The 25,621-nt window shown below is 43.3% G+C and overlaps 1 protein-coding gene across 9 annotated transcripts in view; it reads right to left on the bottom strand.

The window, feature by feature from the left end:
* Positions 1–7,006: 7,006 nt before the first annotated feature.
* Positions 7,007–25,621, bottom strand: part of mpdz (multiple PDZ domain crumbs cell polarity complex component) — a 44,364-nt gene continuing 25,749 nt past the window's right edge. For 2 of the 9 annotated variants that reach the window (XM_076724875.1, XM_076724879.1), the window contains 22 exons: positions 21,839–21,901; positions 21,531–21,602; positions 20,592–20,772; positions 19,432–19,628; positions 19,159–19,250; positions 18,130–18,208; positions 17,683–17,751; positions 16,609–16,704; positions 16,452–16,526; positions 16,059–16,254; positions 15,752–15,897; positions 14,963–15,046; positions 13,878–14,071; positions 13,599–13,613; positions 11,595–11,742; positions 11,417–11,503; positions 11,232–11,328; positions 10,970–11,133; positions 9,650–9,754; positions 9,271–9,365; positions 8,665–8,788; positions 7,007–8,561 (listed from right to left, as the gene is read on the bottom strand). In XM_076724875.1, coding sequence (XP_076580990.1) covers positions 8,415–8,561; positions 8,665–8,788; positions 9,271–9,365; positions 9,650–9,754; positions 10,970–11,133; positions 11,232–11,328; positions 11,417–11,503; positions 11,595–11,742; positions 13,599–13,613; positions 13,878–14,071; positions 14,963–15,046; positions 15,752–15,897; positions 16,059–16,254; positions 16,452–16,526; positions 16,609–16,704; positions 17,683–17,751; positions 18,130–18,208; positions 19,159–19,250; positions 19,432–19,628; positions 20,592–20,772; positions 21,531–21,602; positions 21,839–21,901 — 2,526 coding nt within the window. In that variant the 3' untranslated portion in view covers positions 7,007–8,414. Of the gene's footprint in view, positions 8,562–8,664; positions 8,789–9,270; positions 9,366–9,649; positions 9,755–10,969; positions 11,134–11,231; positions 11,329–11,416; positions 11,504–11,594; positions 11,743–13,598; positions 13,614–13,877; positions 14,072–14,962; positions 15,047–15,751; positions 15,898–16,058; positions 16,255–16,451; positions 16,527–16,608; positions 16,705–17,682; positions 17,752–18,129; positions 18,209–19,158; positions 19,251–19,431; positions 19,629–20,591; positions 20,773–21,530; positions 21,603–21,838; positions 21,905–24,145; positions 24,233–25,621 lie in introns of all 9 variants that reach the window. The other 7 variants (XM_076724870.1, XM_076724872.1, XM_076724873.1 and 4 more) reach the window with 7 other exon arrangements.

Raw genomic sequence — 25,621 nt, 5'->3', positions numbered from 1 at the left:
AGCAACACATAAAGAGTGCATAAATCAGTCCGACTGCTTGCAAATAACAGGTTCATGCAAGTCTGATGGAAAGTTTCCCCTTGAATACCCTACATCTTCGTATGATGGATGCTGACACATGTGCTCTCTTTCTTTTGACATTTCCGCAGGTATACACCGAGTGAGTCTGCTCTCAATCAAACAGCTTGGAGTGCTTCGTAAGAACCTGAAAGGCATTTATTGTTGAAAGAAGAGTGTCATTTGGTCTTTAGTGAAACCCCTATTTTGCAGTTTTTTTGTTTTTAGCGTTGAAAAATTGCCGCATATGAATGTAACTCCTACAAGATACCGCCCTTAAGACACATAAGCATGCAGTATGTAGTGTGTAGGCGTGACAGGTGTTCATTTTTAAATTCCAGTCTTTGCCGTTCCATGTTCTTGCTGTGCATACATTTTTAATAGCCCTTTAAAATCTTTTCCCCTCAGGTGCAATTGCAGAATAAGCCAGACTCACGCATGTGTGTTTAGCTTTAGAAGACATGCAACTTTGTCATCCAGTAGCAATTCTTTCTTTATTGCTAATGTGACAGTGGGACCAGAGGCACGTCAGATAGCCACCAATCCAGTCTGAGAGTCACCCTTTGGCTGTTTTTGCTGACTTCATGGCAGGGGAAACATGTTTCTGGTCCCTCTTTCCCCGATTTTACAATGACTAGAGGACATGGTTACACCTGTTTAGAGCTTAGAAACCACTCAAGAAGTAAAAAGCCAGCCAGCCAGCGTAACTATCTGGCATCTGTGGCTTTGAGGAAAGGGAACAATGTGCAGTGGCAGCAAACGCTTTTACAGCACAAACCAGACATGAACCGCTGGGATGCATTCACCTGGTCGGGGTCATTTAAACATGTTTTAAAGCACTGCTGAGGTCTGCGTTCAGCCTGTTGTGGTCTCGTTCAAAGGCGAGAGGAAGTCCTCATAAATCAAGAGGAGCTGGATCTAAAGTGCAGCACCTTAAGTACTGTCACAGCAGTGTTATATTTTGCCACAGAGCTGCTGCTGCTGCTGCTGCTGTTGGTTTAAAAAGAAAAACATATTGTTGAAAGTCACATTTGGAGCTTCATAACTGTGATTCTTTGAAAAACTTGCAATGCTTTTTGAATTAATTCACCTTTTTTTTCCCACTATTTGTTCGTCTATTTGAGAATGTAACCTTGCAAGAATGTCCTCAGAATCCAAACATTATACCTCACCAGTATTGTTTGGCATCTTTAAGCCTTGACTGAAGTGCTACTCACCAGATAAGATGATAATAACAGAGAGCTGCAAATGTACTTTTCAGGCCTTTAAGCAATAAACTCCTCACAAATTCCACAGAGGCTGAATTTATGACTATCAAGCCTTTATTCCAATATCGTGACAATTATAGGTTAAGGTAAGATAATGGTTGCATGCTGGTAGTAATGACTTGGTAACATGCCAGATCAAAGACAGAAAGCGCTCTGGGACAACAGGTGTGAATGTGATAGAAGTGTTTTCTAATTTTTCAACTGTTGACAGCTCCACGTGACGTATGTTCCACCCCCCAATCCCATCACACATTTCACAAAATTCACAACATATGTAGCCCAGTCTCAAACAGGGGTCAAAGACGGGGTCATATTTGTGTCACTGATAACAGGGGCTCTAAAAATGTCAACCTCAGAATAATAAAGGGAGCTCCGCATGAATCAAAACTTAGACATTCAAGTTGAAGCTTGAGCAAGTAGCACGTTCAGAAAAAAGTTATTTATGGGACGTCATTTCATTTGACACTCGTGTCAGTGTAATGGCACAGGCAGGTTTGCTGAGCGTAGATGGAAAAATGGGCTCAAACAGCAGCAAGGGGCCGGAGGCGTAAATGGGCTTTCATCACGGGCTCATTTTTCCATCCTGCCTTAAAATCAATAGGAGGCCTTTGTTTTTAGAGCAGCAGTGCAGAGAGATGGCAGTCAATACAGACCATTAACAAATGTGGAACAAGCACATCACAGTCTCTTTGCTAGACCTTTGCTATGTTACAGCGCTGTGGTTTTCAGCCACGCTACTGGTGATCAGCTTCAACCTGTCAGTCCACCACTTTAATGGCTGTGAAATTTTGTACAGACATTCATTGTCCCCCGATGATGAACCATGGGGTTATTTGTGGTTTCGAGTCAAATGTTGTGATAAATATTGGATCAGTTACCGTGCAATTTCACACACACGTTCATGAATTAATAATAAAGTTATCCCCTACTTTCCCTGTAGCGCCAGCAGCAGCTCAAATTTTTAATTTGACCAATACTTTGGACGAAATACTCATGACACTCTCATCAGCTGCAGCCCTACTTTGCATTGAATGCCGTTAGCAAATGTGAGCATGCTCACATGCTAAGCTAAGGCTACATTCACAACAACTTCAGCCCAATAACACGGCTGTAAAAGCAGGGGCCCCGCAACAAAAAAATGCAGTATTTCTACTTCCTACCCAGCAATCATAACTCTCTATACTTGTAAAATCCAGTTTCAGAGTATTATAAACTACTGTGCAGTACTGTGGTGTCTTGAAACTCATGAAACTGTTACTCATACTTGACCTCCTGCATTGTATTTCATGTCTCTCCACTACCTTACAACAGGCCCAACAATGTACAGTAAGCCCTTGTGTTGTTTTAATGCAGCTGAACATGGCAAACTTATATCTGATAAGCTTGATAGCTTCATCACTGTGTGCACGTTAGCATGCTGACATTAGCATTTAGCTCAAAGCATCACTCATAGAGCTGTTCGCATGGCTGTAGACTTCAGACCAAATTATTTATTTGTATTAAAATGAGGCAAAAGTAGGCCTAGTCTGAACGACGCTGTCCATGAATGCCGGTTCAACAACCCTGCAGTCGTGTACTTGCAAAAGGTCAGACATGTGCAGCTCTCGCAGGCAAACATAGGTGATCCCACCCTCAGCTCTGCAAACATTTCCAAGCGGCTGTGTCACTGCGTTGCTTTGCACACACCTCATAAAACGATGATTACACACTCTGCCTTATCGGTCCTCAGCCCCAGTGATGTAATTTGAAGCCGTAACTGAAATGCAAACATACCAAGAGTAACACGCAAGGTGTGTTTCAGACAAGTGGTGGCCTTATGGTGCAGTGGCTTCCTGTTATCAGGCTGATGCTCAGACAGAGTGGAGTTTACTGTATGAGACGGGCCATGAGCTGAGTCGAATGTTTGTATTGCTAACATGTAATAACTGCAGTGAAAATGGTTCAACACCAAACATTTAATGTTAGTGTTTGGTGTTCCCTCATTGAACATGTGCTCTGTTGTCTGTGTCAACATGACGCACTGCCTTCACACTCCACTTTGTGCAAACACACCAAAGGTGAAGAGGAAATCCAATCTTGCATGATGTCATCGCTGCCTTGGTTAACTCCCAGCTTTATTTTAACAGGAACGCGAGACTGTGTGCCGAGCTTTAGCTGTCCTTGTAATGAGGAAAACCCAACTGTAAATCATGATAACATCCAGCTTCCTGCTTGCAAAGTATGACTCTGGCATAATTTCGGGTTATGGAGAAGAAGCAAAGTATGTGTTTGTTTGTATCTTGGCTGTTTACTCAGAAAAATATAATTGTTACCATCTAAATAAAGGAGGATAGTTATATGTCTTCTGGGTTTGTTCTGGAAACACACTAGACTCCAGTGACTAGAGTGAGATATGTAGGGTAAACAAATGAAAACACCATATATGCAGGGCTGGATAAACTTTGCCATGCAAAGGTTCTCTTGACTCACGCCCAAATAATTGTGCCAGCAATAACTCCTCATTCCCAGTTTGAGTTGTAAGACTTGTTTTTGAGTCTTAGCTAATATTTGCCTTAAGGTTTTGACTCACTGTTTGTGATTATTATTAATCATGGCTTCCATAGAGTTTAATCATACATACTGATCTCAGAAAAATAAGATACCTGTGTGATAAGCTGCTCCTGCTCTTTATGAGTCATTAAGTGATACAAAATGTTCATTGAGATCAGTGTTCTTGGCATCTGACCTGTTTGTTTCCAGTGGGTAGAATGTGTTGTCACCCATGATCACCACCTAAGTTGTATCAAGTTGCACCATTGTGCTGAGAGTGTTAAAGAGCAACTAGTGTCTGCTGACTCAAACAATGCAGAGGATTGTAAATGCCTGTGATGTGCTCATCTTTGTGACAGCTCAGTAAAGACTCGAGGCAACAAAGTCAGCATGCAGGAAGGTCAAATGATTGCCTCAGTCACCTCAAGCCGGTGATGGGAAAGAGCAGTTTGTTCATCAAGCTGCAATTTTACACCACGGGCACAGTGGAAATTTAATTATCTTTGCTAGTTTGTGCACGCATGAGTGCACTATTGTAAGGGCAGGCTGGGAATGATGCCCTTTAAGACCCTCTGTTCTTCAACACATAAAGACACTCGCCACGAAAAGGGGATGTCCGACTAATAGAGAAAGATAGCCGACTCTTTTCCCTGACGTTGAAGAGTCCACAAGGTGGATCAGGTACTCAGGAGATGAATGATATTCAACCAAGCGTGTGTGCTCAAAGCTGTGTTGTTTGTGACAGCTTGATGTGTCAGGGCAGGCTTGAGAATGGCAAAATGATTTTTAACTCTTGTTAGAAAAAGAAAAAAAAATACAGTGGTTGTAAAAATACTGACTTTCCTTGTACAGTCAAGTGAGAACTTGCCTCTGTGAGCTGCCAGATGAAGAGTTTACAGCCATGCTGGCAGCTCTGTGAGCATGTGGTTATAGGCACAGCTAATTACTAATGCTAGCATGGTAATGAGCTCATGGGAATGTTGCTAGTTTTGCTTGTAGTGAGTGGCATGCTCTGGGGACCATCAATGCCTGTGCAACAATTCATGACAATCAGTGGTTGAGATATTTTAGTCTGGACCTAAGTCTTGGCTTTACAGACCAACATGGCCAAGGAACTGGTGTCAAGGAACTGACATTTAAAGCAAGTGGTTATACAATTAGATTTGGCAGGAAATTCTGCTGAGGAAGCGAATCCATCTAATAAACAAACAAACATGAACATTAATCTCAGTCAAATCTATATTAAATACCACATGAGGAGGCGGTTGGGGTGGTGGGAAGTAAGCCGCAGCAGCAAGTATTAATGAGCCAATGATTGTGAAACATGTTTGAAACATCTGATGTCAGTCAGCCAGTACTTCAGCGCTCTGCTTCATTTGTGTTGGTGATGCATTTCAACCTTTATCAAAGCATTGGTTAAACCAAGGTTGTTGATACAATGATACATAATGGATGATAGAAACCCAGTCTAAGCCTCTCTTTGATGATGAGGTTTAGTACAAGTTCATGGCCAAATTTCACTGATAACACAAATGATAAATTCTCGCAGTTCAAAGAAATTCCCTGCTTTCAAGCCCAGGCAAAATCTACTTGGACAGATAGAAATGATCTCCACCACCTCGTACCTACTTTCCCCTCTGATGATCATTAAATTGAGCAAAACCGCTTGTAGCAGTTCAACCGGCATGATGGTGTCCCGTTCGGTATGTTTGCTGACTCATCATGCCCAATCATCAACTATGGGTTTCTGTTTGCTTAACCTCTCGATAGCCGGTGTGGAGCTCTCATGAGTCATAAAACTGAGCCCGGAAATGTTTGAACAGGCGGCGACAGGCTTATTTCACGGCTTGCATCTAAAGCTGCGGGGTCAAACGCATTGGTTATGGAGTTGACATTTTGTATGCAAGAGTACATAAAAAGTGTCCTTCTTGTAACTCTTGTTGTTGAGGTCAAAAAAGGAGTCTTCATGGGAAAATCCCATGGAAATGCACTTTAAGGCCTGATTGGCATCTTAAAATTCAGTCCTTTAAAGTGATTCAGCTTTGGCGCCATGGTCGTGGAAACAGTACACCATTTGCCCGCATTCAAGCCAAGCGTGACACAGTGGCAACATCTGATCTCGCATCTAAAAGGCTTGTGCAGACAAGCTTTAGGATAAACCAACCAGCGTCTCCTTAACCTGGAGGGAGGCTGGGGAACCTCTAAACCCAGCAGGGCCATTAAAACAACAGGTGCTTGAGGAGAGCTCAGCTGTCAAGCACAGGTGCTAGCTAGCTTGTGGTTGAGTTAACAGCAGCTGCAGGTAACTGTGTTGGGTCTTGACCTCGGGGTGAAGGAGTCTCCCAACAGTTGAGCGTATGTACTTCTACTATAAAAGTACCACAGTGTTCTTCTCCATCAGCCCGCTCAATGTGAACAGAGCTCAGACCTCATTAGACAAAGAGTTTCAAAGGTCTGGCGCGACTTGTGTGATTAATTGGGGGGCCCCTATGTTTGGTGTAAACCGACTTAAGAAATGGACTTCATGCGAAGGACTCCACACAAACCATGTGACAGACTGTGAAGCAGCTGCGCTCATCACTGCACAAACAGATGGAATGCCGTATTTTAATGGAGAGCTCTGCCTCTCTCTATCCAGGCTTTATTAAGTCTCAAGTGACAACAGAGAGTCTATTCAAGCAAGAGCATACCACATGGCCGTATTATCCTTTATCTATAAATCTTTGCTCATGCACATTTCATTTCAACTTGGTGTAGCTTCTGATTTAGATCCGTCCCCCTTTCATTAAAATGCGACCTCCGGCGACAATAAATTGCTTTTATCTCCGGGATGGAAAATGTATTTAGGTGATGCATGGCAGCTGTGATGTATACTGTACAATAACCCAAGTGTTCAGGAAGGAGCAGTTAGATTGACTAACAGCTGATGTACTTGGAACGCTGCCCTGCATTTCACAATGCTCAGCTGCCATTATTCACTTAAGAACATTTATTTTCATATTTAAGTTTATAGTCACTCCGCTGAGGTTTAACAAGCTTGTTTTCTCTGTGGATTTAATGACGTGCTTCCACTCATATTTTTGTCAATTATTCGGAGCGACGGAGGACGCTTTAGCCACAGGAACAATAAAGTACAAGACCATACACACTGATTGAATCCAAAGGTCACTTTTATTTAGTTCGGTGTGAATAAATTCAATACTGTCAGACTGACAGTACTAGAGCCACACAGTATTTAAGGTGATAAAGAACATACAACTCTCTGAAACTAGACCACACAACACATTCCTAATGACTACACAGTAGAAGACTTTATTTTGGGTAAATAATGAGGTCACAATGTGCACAGGTCTATTATATAATCATCTGACGAGTTAAACACTGAGGACCAAGATAGCAGGTCCTTTACTCTTCTGTGCACTTTCATGAAGTGAACATTAATACTTTAAAAAAAATACTGTGACATAATACCTTACATATCGGCTTTAGCAGCACTATATTTCAGTGAGGAGGTCAAAACACACACACACACGCACGCACACACGCATACACAATTCTTCATCTAGTCAAAACGCGCACTCACCATACTTCTTAGTTTAAGGACCAAGACACAAGGATTTCACATCTTCCCCTGCAGGGAAACAAACTGTGTATTTACAATATCAGCCTTCAGCACTTCAAAATGCTCTCTTGGCCACTTCTGCTAAAACAACAGTGACTTCATGATAAGTTGATTAACACCATTTACAGCAGCATCAGCCCTTCAGGAAAACCAGTATGATTACTTGCCAACAGCAGTGCAACGTAAAAGACAAATAATGCTATAATCAGCTAATTTTGCCATCAGCTAAATCCAGCTAATCTGTTAATTGCCTCAAGGGCGTTTTCATGTTGTTTCATGCTCTGAATTTAGAGGGACGTCACTGGTATAAGTAGACCCCAGACTGTAAAAAACCTTGAAAAATAGCCTCTGTTCTGTAGAAATATTCGGATATTGCTTTGGGGTGCCATCTGTTGTAAAATATTCCTGAAAATAATGATCTCACCATCCTTTCATTATAATACTGGGAACAGCAAAATACTGGAGCCACAATGTTCAGTCATAGCAGAGCCGTGGAATGTAAATGAGTTGAGATATTCACATGATTCACATAACAGCTAATTAAACTGTAAACCGTATGGCAAACTCTGAATTCATATATCGACTTCACATACAATTTTGGGAGCAATTTATGAGACTGAGTGATAAAAGCGCTTTCATCTTGACACACACACATAAGTCTACTTGAAGCAGTTCTGGATCACAGTGTTCAAAGGTATGCTGAGCAATAAGCATCTTCACGATCAGTGTATGGTTGCTCGTATTTCAGTGTGCACATGGTCACGAGTGAGCATCAGGTGATTTTAGCACAATCTTCTAGTTGTGAAATGTTGCTGGTCACACCTGCGAGGTGTGTTGCTACTTGAAAGTTTCAGTCTGATAGTCGTGGATTAACTGTGGGTGTAATGCAAAGTGCAGGAAAAGTACTGAAGATAGTGTGTGTGTTTGCATATGGGTGTCTACGATAGCACAGTAAGCGTGACAGTTCCTTTGGTCTTTTTCAGGATGCCAACAGCTTCCTCATGCGTGACGCCCTCCAGAGACTGCCCGTTAACGGCCATGATCTGGTCCCCCCTCTTCAGACGGCCGTCCTCTGCTGCTGCCCCCTAAGCGTGCACACACACACACACACACGCAGTTAAGAGTTTTGATTATTAACACACAATCTGACAATTCTGCAATAGTAAAACGAAGTAATTTGTGACATACCTTTCCAAAAACTGTCTTAACATAGATCGGCAAGTCTCCGTGGGGGCTGCCGAACCCTCCCACTATACTGAAACCCAGTCCGTCTGGTCCTCGTCCGAGAGTGATGGTCTTGTACTGAGGAGGGCTGATGGAAGACAGAGACATTTAGGGACTGCGCAGAAATTAGCTGAGTGGGGAGGGAGGGGTGAACCATATGGTTCAGTTTTTAAAAAAAGCAAGGGCCTCCCAGCATTTAAAATGGTGTCACATTAAAAACAGCATGTTTGTGAAACAATAGTTTTCGTAACATGCACCAAACTGCATATTAGAAATTACAGTGAACACAGAATAGTGAGACATATCTGTCATATGTTCCAGCCACCACGAGCTACTGACTGAACAATTATCACCACTGACAGCGACCCAATGATCTGTGCTCAAGGGAGGGCTGACATAAAATAGAAATCTGGAGTGAGACATTTTTAAAAAAGACATCCAAAAACTTTAAACTACATTCCCTTCAGCAAAAAGATCAAACTTATAACTCGTATAACCCTCCTGAGACCCAGGCCCTTAGACAGACTGGCATTACAAAAATATTCTTTCTGTGTAACAAGCAGTTCATACCCGAGGTCGTCCTGGAAGATGCAGCTGGGTGTAAGACCTCCAGCTGCCTGCTCCTGAGAGGGGCCCGTCACGGTGGTGTCACCGCCTGCGATCACCTACAGGTGCATGAAAACACTTTCATGGTATGCTGCACTTGCCAGATAAAGACTGATAGCATGGTGGCAGCGCTGGATGAGGGAAGCAGGTTTTATGGTACTTCAAAGTCTGCCGCCACCACTGTTCTTTTCAGGTGAAAACTTTGTACATAGATAAAGTAAAGCATGGAGTGCATGTTCAAATGACGATTATCTAACTGTCTCCGCAGGTTTATCTAATAAGGACACAAAGGCTGAGAGGACAAGTGGGTGTGTGTACTGGATGTGCGTGGGGTTTTTTCGACCTGCAGCTGTATTGTGCCCGTGGCGCTCTTGAGCAGATTGACAGCCTGTGAGTGGCTCATGCCTTCAGCAGACGTCCCACAGATACTGACAATGCGGTCCCCAATCTGTAGAAGAGAGATTAGCATAATTTCAAAGGCTATCTGAGAGAGAACCAACTTGAGCAGGGAAACGTTTAAAGAAGCACACCTGTAGCTGGGTTTCCATCAAAATGTATCACAGATTTTAACCAAATTTCAATAAAATCGCCAAAATAAAATGCAAATCATGCTTGTTTCCGTCCACTACTGTTACGCCAATATTAGGACTTGGTTCGTCGAGGTAAGCAGTAGGTGGCGCCAATTCTCCGGGTGGAAAATCATTATCGCAATGCAGAAGAAGGGAGTGCCACAAGGTGACGTAATCAAACGAGCCCAGCCCAACCTCAAAAGGTGACAGAAAAGTGGTGGAAATGATGGAAATACGTCATTTCAGATGGCTTTACGCAATAATGTGAGATTAATGTGAGGAAGGTTACATCAGATCCGTGTGGAGCGATGGGGAGACTTAAACTGTGGAGCCAAACCAGCTGACCTCTTTTCAAACAAAAACCATCTCAAGCAAGCGGAAAAACTTTTCCTTGCGAAATTGATTTTTTGCCATTTCTATTGACCTTTTCCAATGCGAGACTTCAAAATGTGCCTAAGAATACGCTGATGGAAACACGGCTCAGGTTTGAGTTGGAAACAACAGTAACAGCAATGAAAATGTAACAAAAGTTGGCTGTATGACCTTTTAAACAATGAAAACTCATTGTGTATCAGTGCCACTTCTAAAAACATGTTACAAAGTGTGGATGATAACAGAATGTGAGACACTGGCTAATACCATTTGAAAATTTAACTCACAGCACCGTACAAAAGCAAAACTATGCTCGCGTTCAGCCAAGTAATTTCATTATTTAGAGCTCTCATCTCTCATTCTGGCTGAAAAGATCGAGCAGCATGAATATACTATTCAAGATTCCCCTCTATTCATTTCAATGAGCCCTTCTGTAGGCTTAGTGATCTGAATGCAGGAGTGGGAGATTTATTATCCGTGTTAGCAATGGCTATTGTCCTCCTCCAGTCTGCATCACACAGAGCTACAATTGACGTTAAACTGCGAAGGTCACTGCTAAAGGCTGGAGGCTCTTGACCTTTGGGAGGATTTGAGATTCACAAACCGAGTAAATGACATCTCTGTAAATAAGCGAGATTCGTAATAAATCCCACACAAGAATTGCGGGTATGCGAGTTCTGTGTATTCCACTGGAAGCCAAAAAAGATTACTCAGTCTGGTACCTTGAGCTTCTGGGTCTGAGCAGCCACGCCGACGGGATTCATCATGGCGATAAAGATGGGTATGTCACCCAGAGGGCTTCCCACGCCGCCTGCTATACTGATACCCAGAGAATCACTGGGACCTTTAGTGAACTCTACTGTTCTGGTGTCCTGCTGCTCTGGAGCTGTAGGGAAGCAAACGATGTTAGGATGCCTTCATCTCCACTATTTCCATTTGTCCTAACTCCTACACTTCATGAAGTCCAGTTCTGAGGATACTTACAATCTGCACTCCTGATCAGTTTGTTAGGGTCATCGGGAAGGTTTGCAGAGTCTGAACAAGACTGAGAGGCCACCTTGGAGCTGCCTGTTTCACTCATCTGAAACAAAGACATTCAGTGTTGCTTTGTTTTCTTGTTTTCAAGGACGAAGGAACAGCGATTTCTATTCACGATTCCAGTCAATTACCTGACTGCTTTGAGACAGGCGTCTTTCAGAGTGGAAGGGGCCTGCCTTAAACCTCCCGACCTCCATTTTTATAGGCCCCACACAGCACTGCAACACACAGAACATCATTTTCAATGTAGTCATCCAACAGTTTATAGCAGACGTGCCACTCACTCACTTTGCAGAGGGCCCGACGTACCTTGAGCAGCGCAGCCGTGGCCTCCTGAGTGGCCGACCTGACATCCTCCCCGTTGACTGACAGGATCTGGTCGCCTTGCATCAGTTGGCCGTGAGTGTCCGCCAAACCTCCTTTCACAATATCAGACACAAACACTCCTGTGTCGTTCCTGGTGGGAAAACAGCGAGATAACATCCATTACTGTGTGCGTTGCGTACGTTGGCGAGAGTCCTACCGTATTTATCTTCGCTGGCTGACCTTAATCGTACCATGCTGCTGACTCGTGCTGTTGAGCATTTAACTGATGGTACACTATTGATCCAGCAATTTGCCATTTTTCCAATGGACCTCTGCAGAAATGTGGCTTATGCTCCTTGGGAAGCAGCAGACAAGCAGCTGCCAAGATGGAATATTTAATAGCAAAGAGTGTGTTTACCCCCCCCGACTCCCAGTGTGACCTAGATGTGTTTTCCACATTGAATCGAAAGTGAGAAGCTATCACAGAAAATGTAACTTTCTTATTTCACGAGATTAGTGTGTTGGTGCCTTTCATCAAGGAGATGTGAAGGAGACATTCAGCCTTTATGGGGAGCATGTCTTTGGGCTTGTTTTCTTGATTGACAGCTGTGGTATTTGCCACCTGCTTGTCCCTCCTCAGCCACTCCCCCTGCTTTCACCCCCTAACCAAATTTGGGTTTTAAGGCTCTTTTATCTGCCAAAAAAAGAAAAAGACAGTGGGCAGCAAAGCCAAAGGAAAACATCCTTTCTCAAACCAGTTGGTGTTGTGACAGGAAAATACAGCATGCCCTCGTTTGTCTGCAGTCAGAGGTCAGCATATTCAGTGCGTCCGTGCTCACTCTGACCTCTCGGAAATTAAGGAAACTGTGAGAAGATGATGGAGAATCCTCGGCCTGTGTCTCTTTTTCCAGAAGCACATCTCCGCTGTGGACTTTGCATATCTTAAGTGCCAATCTCCACGTGGATAAAACTAACACAGGCAGGAGCTGTGAAGCACGGCAACTTGATCCCGCTCAATCCCCAGTGCCAAAGACACTTGGCTGTCACAACTCCTCACCACTAACTGCTAGCTTGCACTTTCCGTTTTAGCCGAGGGTTTTAGGTTGTCTCCCTTGCTGCCTTTTCCATCCTATCGAGCATTTTAGTTGTTGTTTTTTCCACTTGTGTAGCAAAACCGCTTTGACAGAGGTGACGATTTACAACTACATTAAAAGTTGATGTGACTACTACCATCTAAGCCATTCAACCCAGGACCCCAACTCGGGCCTTTTACCCTGCAGTTGTTTTAAAAAAAAAAGTTCTACACACATAATTAGCAGTGCATATACATGTATGGTCGGCATAACACATTCCTGAGTGTGATCCCAGAGGTGAGATCAATCACCACGCTCCACACACACCTGACAGCAACAGCCTGTCAGTATGCAGACCAGCAGGCCTTTTCCCATAAATGCTACTGCAAGAATAGAAGCCTGTTTTGAGTTGTGTGTCGAGACAGTCTGCAATTTGCCAGCTCACGTCCTACTAAATCTTCCTCAAAGGCTGTGATGGGAGCAAAAGCAGAAACGTTTCCCGATACAGCCCCGTCTGTGGCAGCACACCAGAGTCATGATCACCACTAGCGCCACTGAAAATGATCAGATGGCTCATCATTAATTGTGTTTCTGTGACGTGATGAAGACAAACACAAACCTATTCTGGCGGTTTAACATGTTCGCTATCCAGCCAGGCATATAAACAGGTATTCAACCGGCAAATAAGATTTAAAAACACCTAGCAGCCATGTCATGTAGGAATTTGCACACACCAAATACAACATCTTACCATTTTATCTAAACCCACTAATGCTGAGGGTTCCATAAGCAAAAGGCCCATGTGGTTGTATTGGTCAAATCTAAAAATGTCCTTTTAACCCTGGTGTGTTTAAAGGATGTATTAGACCTCTGTTTCTCTACTCTCTACACACTACAAACTATTTAAGTGTACAGATCTTTTAGGAATGATTACCTCTGGTCCCGTGATCTGCATTAAAAACAGAAAATTCACACCGTTACTGTCAAACTATGCTGACTCTTAGTATTAATAGGAATGTCATGATGGTGAATATAATTCATATCAAAATTACCAGTATTCTTACACTTTTGTTTTTTGCTCCTATTCCTAACATGCGAACTCTTTTTGTGAAAAAGCAGCTTGCAATGCTAACTGCAAGCTCTTTCGCAAAAAAGCAACTCTTTTTCATATGTAAAGCTCATTTAGCATTGGAGTGAATCCACATCCTCTCACCTCCTCCCCACGATGCTCAGGCCCAGGCCCTGTCCAGGCTTCTTGTGGAGCTCTACGGTGAACGAGTCCCACAGGTCTTCCTCCTTGTACTGGGTCTCATCCCTGTACACCGCCAGCCGGACTCTCTGTGGGGTCTGTCGCAGCACGTTGATGGCTTCATCGTGACTGGCTTCACGCAGGTCGATGCCGTTCACCTGCGATGAGAGAAAAATGGAGGTTAGCATTAGCAACCATTGGCCTCTTTCACAAGGACAGGAAAAATAGGAAACCTACTGTGTGTTACAAGAAAGAAGACAGCAGTAAGAAGTGCTAACAGGCTAATTCAAAGCTAAAACAGAATTTTCCTTTCGCCACTGAGGTCACATTTCCTCTCTAGAAACCCAAACTGCTGAGATATCTGATCACTGGATTGGAATATGAAAATCACAGGGTGATGTTACAACACTTAGATTTCACTAAAGGGAAGCAGCCTTCCCGCAAAACTCTGTGAGAAGCTTGAGTGGTCAGTTTAAGGCTTGACGTCCAGCTTTTTTTCATTTTTTTACCACATTAAAGAGGGGAAATACCCCATTAGCTTTCGCCATGGATGTGCAAAGGATTTTTCCCAGCTCGCGGCATTGCTACGGACTGGGAAACCGCTCTTTTCACTTCTCCTCTCTGACCTTATTTTCTAAACACAGCAGCTTGGCTCAGGGACAGAAAGGAATAGTAGAGGGCAATTAAGTCATAAGGGTGTGTGTGTGTGTGTGCATGCATGCATGTGTGCCTTTCAATTCAGGTCTGCTGATTGAGCTACCATAACTAAACTCCTGAGCTCCACCCCTGCCCTCCCTCTGTGACAAAGCATGAGGTCGAACTGAGGGCAAATCCAAGTTGAGCTGGGATACTTAACTTGTCTCTCTGCGTGATGCATAGAGGGATTCATGCTCGCGGTTGTTTTTATGTTTGAGATATACATCAACAGTTAAACTACTTGACCAAATCTTGAAAACCCAAGCTTTAGTGTTAAGAATCCAGTGCTAGCCACGTCTTAAGTCAGCCTTTTAATCTCGGTCATATATGATGATCATTATACTGCGCCGCACCTCGAGGATTTGGTCTCCTGCCCACAGGCGGCCATCTTTCGAGGCTGCCCCTTCTTCATAGACTTCATGGATAATGATGGCCCCCTGAAGCGGAAGCAAGACAGAGAGCAAATAAGTACAGAATAGGAGGAGAAGGCGAGCAGGATACAGGACAGTACATAGTGGGGGGGAAAAAAATTGAAGTAATTGTACAACTACCATGTTGGAGCAGAGAATGGGTTTAAAAATGATGAGCATGTGCAATTTTATTTTATTTTATTTTTTTTTGGCAATTGCTGTTGTTTTCAGTTTTCTTTCTTTCGTTCCTGCTTCAAGTGTGTTTTCTCTGCGTTCCAGTGTGAGTGTCATTTGGGGTTCAGAGGTTACATTCCGGGGCTGGATATTGTCTGCTGTGGCCGAGGCCAGACAAAGAGCTGCCCCCCCACCCCCGCACCCCCCCCCCCACCCCCAAGCCTGAGTGAGCAGACAAAATAGATGGGCTGACTGAAGAGAGGACGGCAGGAGGAGGAGGAGGAGGAGGAGGAGGAAGGCTGTGACAACATCATTTCCTACATTCCTGAGCTGCCGCGGCTATTACGAACCAGAGTTATACCACCACCAAAGATTCCAAGTGGGTGGCATGGTGGCTTTACATTAAAAGTACAGTCACGAAACCTTTTTAAGTTATTACAAATTGACAGTGTAGCTCAACAAAAGGACTGTAGATTGTAAAATCGATGAAAATTGTGTTGTTAAATCAGTTATTGCTTTAGAAAACCAATCCATGTTACCATATTTTCTGTGTCCTACCAGCAGGGTGTCACAGCCTCCCACGATGCTCAGGCCCAGGCCTGTTCGGCCCTTGCAGATTTCAATGGTGGTCTCACAGCCGGGGATGATGGGGCAGGTCGCCGGGTCGCAGGCCAGAGTGGAGGGAGTGGACGAGCGACTCAGACCTAAAATAGTGGAAGTGAGGTGTCATGTAAGAAAGTATGTCATCTATTCATCTCGTCAGCAGCACATTTAGGGAGCGAGTTGTCTGATCAAGCATTAACCCATGATTTATTTTCCTGAATGAGAAGTCAAAAAGGAAATCTTGTATAGTAAGCAGACTTACTTGTGCCTGCTTCCACCTCCGGATGACTCGGGGTAGACGTGGCAGCACTCGGCATGCTGGGTAAGCTGGCAAGGACGCCATCTGTGCAAGCAGTGTCCTGGCAGGTCGACTGGGGAGAGGAGAAGGAGGAGGGGGTCTCATTTGTAGAGAAGGTTAGCTTCACTGGACCTTTGGTTTTTCTCAGCAGAGAACTGACCTAAAACACAGTAGAATTACTAATCAGACTCCAGCTTTACATAGTAAGACATTTTCTAAATCATTCATATGAAATTTTGAAACTCTGCAAATAATGCTATTTGAACTTCATGACATTAGGAAAACTTGAGCGAATCCTCGCTTTCAAAGGGAAATGCAACACGATGATTACAGCTTATTTCCACTGACACAGCGTACCTTTTCCACAGTGTAGCCGAGCACTGATTCCCCATTCACAGCTAAGAGTCTGTCCCCTGCTTTCATGCAGCCCTCCTGCAAGGAGCAGATCAAGACTGCCATTAAAAATCAGCTGTACAATGAACAGGAACCATCAGCTGCAGTGTGCGACACATACTTTGCCTGTGTGTCCCGCCACTTCAGATATACTCTGAATCTCGACTCCACTCTCAGTGTTCCCCTCCTCAAAGGTGATGCCAAGTCCTCCATCCTCCTGTTATGGACATTACAGCAATATTACAGGAGTCGGGTAGAACAGTAGATCTGAACATGGCGGCTGTGTGAAGCAAAAGCATGCAGACTGACACATGCATCACGTTTCCATGAGGTGCTAAATAATGGAGCTGCACCAGCAACTTATGAAAATTATCTTCACAAAAATAATTAGCCCGTGCGACACCTTCCCATTTTTGATCTTGTGGCCCTGGAGAGGACTTTTGCCCAGATGCTGCTGCGTTTACAACGCCATCCCCGGTTGCCTTACATACCATATGGATAGTCCCAGAATAAGGCTCCCATCCAGGTGCTATCGCTTTTCCATTAAGGCTGCGTTCCCTGTTCCCCCTTCCCTTTTCCACTTGCTTTTGTCTCTCTTCTTTTTAAAGGGTCAGTTCACCAGGAATCACCAAACGTCCTCTTGTTCTATGTGGTCGTGCAGATGTTGAAAGAGCTGAACGGATGTTTATCGGCGGCGCTCAAAGAATCGAAGAACTTCACTTCACTGTAAACAGCTTTCAGGGGGAATTATTTTCTGCTTCTGGGTTTTTCAAATGTGATATTTTTCAATGTCTGATGCCTGAAAACCTTGAAGAGTAAAATTGGAAAATATGTGCCCGGCTAGGTAGAAAACACCACAAAGGGTAAAAAATCAGTTCCTCTTTTTATTATTTAGGCGAACTGAACCTCAATTTCCCTTCGGAACTGCTCTTCATCTATTCACTTGTTGAGTTTATTCACCCTTTTATTTGACAATGCTCTGTCTCCTTTCTTCTTCCTGGCAGCTTGTCAGACTCCAGTGCTCCTGTGTGCTTTCCCTCTCCTTCTCGGTCATACCCCATTGACTTTTTTTGTATACACCTCCCTCATTATTGCATTGCTTCCAACTTTCTCCCTATTATTGTCTTTATTTTGGTATTTCAAAAGGGTTCTCGCGTGTGTGTGCCGTCAATATGGGAGGTCCAGTGTGTCTCACCTTCAGCTTTATGATGTGATGCACATATTTTGAAGTATCGGCGTCGCCATTAGCAGCGGTTGTTTCGAGCTGTGAGGAAACGGGCAGCAGTTGGTACAGTATGAAGGGAATAACTGAAGCTTGTGTGCCTGTCTGTCGGCCGGTGGGAGTACAGTACTGAGTGCTCATGTGTCTACACCACTGTTTGTGGTTTTTGGTTGTCTTGGGAGTTACAGACAGGCATGGGAGTTTGGGAACTCCAGGACCACACAAAGAGACTTTTCAGAGCCAAACATACATGAAAACAATTCGGGAAAATGACAGAGGGTAAAAACTAAATATATAAGGGCAGAGTCAAGTACTAATAATGGCCTGTGTGTGTTTCATGGCGTCTTACGCACTCTCTGTTGTAACGATTGTGCATGTGTGTGACGTGTGCGTTGTGTGTGGCCGTGAGCGCAGTCGTACCTCAGCGTGGGGCTCCACTGTGTCTCCCTCGTGCTCTCTCACCGGTCCCACAGCCATCTGGTTCAGCGCCTCCGTGTTCCTGTTCCAAAGAGTCATAACTCAAGTAAATCGTCGCTCCTCTGCTTCGTGACAGCGCAGCCATGATTTACGTGCTCTGATCACAGTGTCTCTCTTTCAGAGGGTCAGGAAAGGGATGTGAGTAAAGTAGAAGGTTAAGTCGTGTGATCCTGCCAGAGGCTGTTCGGAGGAGGGCCAAGGGTCATACTGTGTATGACTGTGTGCTGATATGTCAGCTGCTACTGTATGCCAAATTTCCAGACTACATATAAACCACATACAGTTTGTACTATACATAAGTCAAGAAATGAACATTCACTGATACAATACTTGTACTATCAGCTGTGAATCAGCTGCAACATTTCAGTGAAACTCCCAAAAAGCAAATGTTTGTCTAAAAATTGAACATACTTTTTTGTTTTATGGGGTGTTTCTGGAGGTTTTTCACTACCATCCAAAAAGAGTTTTTGTTTTTTTACAGTGACAACAGCTTCTCTGTTTCCTTTGTCCATTGCACATACACAAAACTTGTTTAAAACTAGTATGTAGTCTGGATTTGGAGCTGTAATGGTACCTAAATCACTGTTTCCATCATCAAATTTCACCTTAATTTTCACCTTCAATTTAAGGTTTTAAAATATTTTCGATACACATATAATAATAACAATAACAATAAATTGCTGTGGTGGATTAATTTTCTTAAGATAATACCTAATTTTCTTTTTCGATATGTGCATGAGGAAGAATCTGTCAGTCCCCACTGAATGTGGATGACATTACTTCACCTTCTCGTGCATCCCTCTGTTGAATTACAATAGCTCCCTCTATTGAATTTTGAAAAGCATTACAATAGACTTGAATTTTCTCATGTCAGCTTTCATTACAAGCACTGTCTGATATGAGCTGCAGATCCTGTTGCAATGAAAATGTGTTCAAAGAACGTTTAATAGGAAGGAGAAGATGTTTTGATACCTGACAAAGATGATTTTGACTTTGGATGGAGAGCTCTTGATTATGGAAGATGCATTCTGGTGACTGTGGCCGTAGAGGACTTGCCCATTGATCTGTGAGGATACAAAAATATACCATTATCCACACTTTTACTGGTAAATATGTAAAAGAAAACAGGGAAACCAAAAGCAACAACACAATATGTTTAAATTCTAGACTATCTAACTGTAAATAGTCAAATATCCCGCCAACTTTTTTAGTTGACTTGAGAACTACAATCAATACACAACTTACCTCCAGCAGCTCGTCCCCGACCACCATACGCCCGTCCCTGCCGGCCGCCCCGTTAGGGTCTATCCCCACCACAAACACGCTCATGCGGGAGCGGTCCCTGTTCCCTGCCAGGCTGAGGCCCAGGCCCGTCTTTCCTTTCTCCAGCTCGATCATGTGCAGGACACCTGGGAGGCTGCCATAGCGCTGGATTATGTTCTCTGAATGAAGGAGGTGAGAGTCATAGAAGACAGATGTAAGCTGACAATACTGTGGAACGGTGCCAGATTTGTCTTGAGCCTGCGCCTCCATATCAGTTCTCGTCGTGTTGCTCAGAAAAGGCAGGTATTTGGATTTGGTACAATGTGCAGAAAGTAAAAGCTAAAATGGTTTAAGATTGCTGTTTTGTTTTGTTTTTTTTGTTTCAGGCTCACCTTTGCTCTCTTTGTCTCAATCTTGTCTCTATTGTTATCCCTCTTCTCACTCCAGTCCCCCTCTTTTTGTCATCCACCTCTCCTGTCTGTGGTGTGTTAGATAGCCACTATTCAGACCAATGGGCTCCTGTTGTTCTGGGCTCCCTGCCACTGTTGAACCATCAGTCCTGTACTAATCTCCACAACTCACCTTCTCAGGCCCAACCTCATCAATCTTATCCCCGCAGGATGGGCACGCTCTCTAACACACACCCATATATATTCACCACAGTCCCAGGTGTTTGGAGGCTGGAAGTCTGTCCTTTATGCATGCTGCCTGAGCTGAATGTGACTGACTGTGACCCTCTTCTCCTTGCAGCAGTGAGTTCATTCTGCAGTTGACATGTGCAGGATGCTAATAGCTTAATTGGGACATTAAGTCCTTCAGGTTTTGCTGAGGTACGACTACCCCAAGCATGTGAATCAGGACTCTTTTATTGCGGCAAGCGAGACAAACATGCAACTAGGAGGACCTCTAGTGGCAGTTAGGTGATAATACATGCTACATTAAGTTGATGAATACTGTCTGTCTCCATTAATTCAATCAGTTAAAGTAAACTTCTAGTAGTATATAATGCCAGGACTTACTTGTAATTGGCCAGTGCGAAATTCAATAAACCCATGACAAAAACACAACAAAATAAACATTTTTACTGTTTTTCCTGACAGAATATATAATAGCACCCTTGGAAACAGAGAAACTGAACTCACTCCAGCTGTATCCAAACTCATCCTCCTCCTCCTCCTCCTCCTCCCTCTCCTCCTCTGCCTCAGCGGGTCTGCCAGGAATCTCTGTCAGCGTGTCTGTATCAGTCTCTCCCACATGGGGCACCACTGGCAGGAGGAGGACAGTGCTGGTGGGAGATGCCTTCGCCGCTTCGCGCTTCGCCGGCTGTCACGGCACAGATGGAGTTTGAAAATAGTTTATTAGCGAAAGCTGTAGAGAAACACCAAGACTTTATCTTTGTGTTTAAGTTTGAATCAATTTGATGTTAAGTGTTTGTAGAGGTAGGAAGGCACGTAACAGTTGTCGATGTGATCAACAGAAGCCATATGCTTGGTTTACACTAACAGCTTCATCTGTTTTAGCACGATATGTTAGTCTTAGGCTGTGAAATAAATATGGTTCCATATTGATGCCAGAGGCTTGAATCAGTACTTGGTTAATCATCCTACTTTAGCTACAGCCTAAAGTTACAGTTAAATGATGCTTATGGAGTCGGAAATACGCTTCATTACTTAACTATTACTGATGAAATGACTTAACAAATTAGTACTTAAAATCAAATATTCACTCATCAGACATTCATACATGCACTTACCTGAAAAACCAAGAGCAACAAATCACTTTAACTGTTTGTCTTCAAACAACAGATCAAGCCAAAAATCTCTGATTTGCTTTTGTTGACCATTAAAGTGATTTTCTTCTTAAAAGGAAGTGACAAAAAGCAAAAGCAAAAGACAAAACATGTTCTGATTCATGATGGATTTGAGACAGCTGGGGGAGATGTTAGGACATGTACAAGTGCGCGCTTGCACAGCATGTTAGAATATACCGAATACATGAAGCGTATCCTGGTATATCAACACATGTGTACAAGCAGACACGAAGAGTGGAAAGTGGAAAACACAACACAGAGACCCACAAACCTTAAACGGGGTAGGAGTGAAAGGGTTAGTTGGGGAGAGGCGGAGGAAAAGTCTACTGTGACTGTCACCCTCCTACAGAGAAGAGACAAAGGGCAACAACTTTAGAAGACAACACATTTCTGACACCTACATCTACTGACAGACATATGCCAGTGCTGCGTTTGACAACATATCCAGAGTTCATGGCGAGACACGTCTGCTTGAATTGGTATAAATTTGTATATTTCAAACCTGGTTTTGACTGTGAATCTGTGACGAATACAAAACACTGATGCGAGCTGTCAGCGGAGGTAACTGTAAACACCAACCTTGTCCTTGTTGTCCCTCGTTATGGCCGCAGCTCTCTCCTCACTGGAGTCTGTTATCGATGACTGCTTCATACAAGACGGACATGAAGGTAAATCACTCACGAATGAAAGAGCAAATTCATAATATTCACCTCAGTGTCACCAGACAGTGAAGGATACTGTATCATAATCCATTAATCCCATAAATATTAATAAGTTCATTCAAAGTTAAAAAATGTCCTCAGTGCCAAAACCAGTCTAATGCACCATATGCTGTATCATTAAAAACCATCTGTTTATGAGTGTTGCAACTGAAGAAAAATTCCGCATTTCTTAAATAAAGAAAAACTTTCGCTTATTTTCTTCAGCTAACTTGAAGCTTGGCAAAACCAGACTGAGATCTAAGGCACACGCACGCACACACACACCCACACGTGCAACCAAGCCAGAACACTGATGTGTTGAGTGAAAAAGCATATCCAGCGCCACATCCCGATCCAAGCTTGACCATTAATCCCCAGTGATCGAGCCTTAAAGGCTTTTGCCAGAAAATCTGGCATTTTGAAAAGAAAAGAAAAGATATCGCAGTTTATACTTCTTCACATAACAGTATCTGTGTTAAGTGCCCACTGTCATATCAAGTTGTCTTGTTTACATTGCCAGAGAGGCACTTGGGACAATGTTTGAGGAATAATTGGGGAAAATTGGGCCTTCAAAGTCAGGGACAGGAGGAAAAATAAAATGCACTTAAAGTAAAAGCCTCTGTTATGACTTTACTTCTTGTCTGGGGTGACAGAGTGACACAGCAAAGCGCAGAAGGAGAGATGTAAATACGGCGGCACATGCTAACAGAGTACAGATTCAAAGCAGTCACACTGCACACACATCCATGAGCAAGAAGAAGACAAAAAGTTTTGTATCTGGAGAAATAAACGCAGATTTTAATACAACTCATGGCTATCTCGACACTGAATGAAATATCCTTTCAATGTCTTCTTCACTCGTGCCATTATTAACACAATGTTAACAGACGCACCCATACACGAGCAGACAGACAGACACGGGGCAGCTTTTCTAACCTGAGGGAGGGCAGGAGCTAAGCAGGTTTGATTAGTGCAGCAGAGGCTTGACCCGCGGTGACTATTTAGCTGCAGAAAGGGCAGGGGCGGCTTCTAGAAGCAACACACAGGAGCAACAAGCTGACAACATGACGAATATTTAATATGATGGCTGAGCCTTTCTGACAAAATTGAATCGGAGGCCGTCTGGGAGACCAGAAAAGGGTGGGGCAGGGGACAGAGGCACCACGGGTTCTATTCAAATGAGTAACCATTAAAGCGAGCTGCCTCCTTGAGGACGGCCGTCTCCTCTACATCAAAAAAATGAAGAAATAAAAAAACAGACAAAGGCTTCTTTTTTCTGAAATACTTTAACAAAATATGTTTCAGAGGGTTACTCCAGGCTGCCGTGTGATTATTCACCGCTTACAAGAGACGGATCGGAAACTTAAAGGGAAACAGCTATTATACTCTCTTGGTGGCTGCATTGAAAAATAGCATTATTGATTATAGACCTGCCGACAGCACTTAGGAGATCTCGTCCAATCAAAATAATACTCTTGCCACTATTCAGCACATTGTTGTGAATTTCAGCGAAGCTGCAACTCAATACGAGTGAGTTTATGGTAAATTGAAAAGATGTCTTCGTCCTAAATGTTTATCCGTTCTACTCTGTTGGATAGAAGCAGTCTGGGGGATATTTTGACAGCCGTGTTGCCACGCAGGTAAAAATGATTTCCTTGTTTGCTTTTCTATTGTTTGTCTGATGAGTTCCTTTATTAGATATACGAGTGACATTTGAATAACCCCCATGGTTAAATTGCATTAAGACCCTCGTCTGGATGTGTATTGAAAGTCAACATGACACACCTTCAGCAGAGACGTTTTCTGAAATACTTGCTAGTGCCAGTGACAAAATTGATTTAACCATTTGCTGACCCTTTTGATTAAAAACCGTTGTTGTGGGTCATGTCATTGTTACAGTTAGATTACTGTGCGATAGAGAACAGAATAGGATGGCTTGATGTAACAATAAACCCTCAGTTCTTTTTCTCCCAGACTCAATCTCCAATTCCAGTTTGCCTTTAGTTCCGTCAATACGCACATTATGTGTATGTCAAAGTCAAAGATGCAGTTAAGAAGAAAGACTCAGCAAACAGTGTGAGAGACACAAAGCAAGTGGAGTCAGGAGAGATAAGGCGGCCAAGATTAACTGTGATGGATAGCTGATGCAATAGAAATGAGAGAGACAAAAAGAAAGACAGATTACCTGACATGTGCGATGTGGCATGCATGTGAAAATGGTGGTGTGTTTCTCTACAGCAGGTGATGGAGCTGGGCTATACACTGACTCAGGCTGAGAAAGGAGTGCAGAGGAACAGAGATGCAGGTTTGAGGCAACTCATAATGTAGTAACTGTAGTGCAAAATGAAGTATGAATACTTGTGGGGACATAAGGTATTAATCTCTTTCGGATGTGTTTGACATTTTAGGAAATATCCTTACTGTATTTGCTTTCTTGCTTTGAATGTGGGTGCTAAATATGAAGCTACAGCCTGCAGACGGTTAGTTTAACTTAGCAAGACTGCAAATGAAGGAACAGCTAGTTTGGTTCTGTCCAAAGGTAACACAACCTGCAGCTTTGTCGTGTAAAAGCTTTAGAAGTGCGGGCAGACAGATTTGGCTTCCTTTGGAGAGAGCCAAGCTAGCTGTTTACCCGTTTCCAGTCTTTGTGCTAACCCTCTGCTGGCTGTAACGTTAGCTTCATATTTAGCAAGTAGACAGACATACAGTATCAATCTTTTCATCCAACTTTCAGGGAAAAAGTGAAGCATATTTCCCAAAATGTAAAACTATTTCTTCAAGCCTGACAAATGGAACTTATCCTCTTGTCCTTTTAGCTCTGTCACTGGTCTTCACCAACTCCTGAGGGCAATAACAAGCTGAAGTTAAGCTAATAGCAGCTAGTTGTTAACTTTGTCTCCTGGTGCTGGGCACTTAGCATACAGAGTACAGAGGCTTTGGGCTTTTTGCTGTAAACAGCTGCCTGCGATAGCCGATAACAATGTTAAGAGAGCAATGAGTGTGAAGCAAAACAGCTGTGGGACGGAGAGCCAAAACAGTGAGCTGAAAGACGCTATAATGTTAAACCTCTGAGGCAAACGGGAGAGCTGGGTTGTAATTATATGCTTGGCTTCCCCATTGCAAGAGCCGTTGTTACTATAAAATATAGAAACGTAATTATAGTCTATCCCACAGTTGAGTCTTATTCTCCATCACCATGAATCCTTGCCCCTCTTCGTGTCCTTCCTCTGGGTGCGCTACATTACATGATGAGTTGCTACAAGGCTTAATGAGTAGCCAGAATGTTAAGGGAAGCATGTGGGAATATCTCATAGATAACAATGCATGAAAAGTGATTGACTAGGAGAGATCTGACACTGGAGCCAAGCCAGTGGCAGCCCCTGCAGGAAACTACTTAGTCATGCTTTAAAAGCCTGAGGGCACTTTCAAACAACAAACGATGTTGTTGATACGCTGATTTTCAATGAGTGTCGCGCTTAGAGGTTAAAACTTGCTAATATATTTAATATGCCACGCTGGGTTTGCTGTTGCTCTCATGAAAGATTTCAAAATGACTGTCTTTGAAGACTCAAAAGCAAACCAGATTCTACAGGGGTTGTTTCTTGTCCATTTTCATTTTTGAAAGTGCCCTAAATGGCCTGTGCAGCAGGTACACTAAATT

Source organism: Chaetodon auriga, chromosome 24 (assembly GCF_051107435.1).
Source record: "Chaetodon auriga isolate fChaAug3 chromosome 24, fChaAug3.hap1, whole genome shotgun sequence".
NCBI classification, from domain to species: domain Eukaryota; kingdom Metazoa; phylum Chordata; class Actinopteri; order Chaetodontiformes; family Chaetodontidae; genus Chaetodon; species Chaetodon auriga.
Note: the sequence above shows the minus strand (reverse complement) of the source record. Positions and strands in the feature narration are given on the sequence as shown.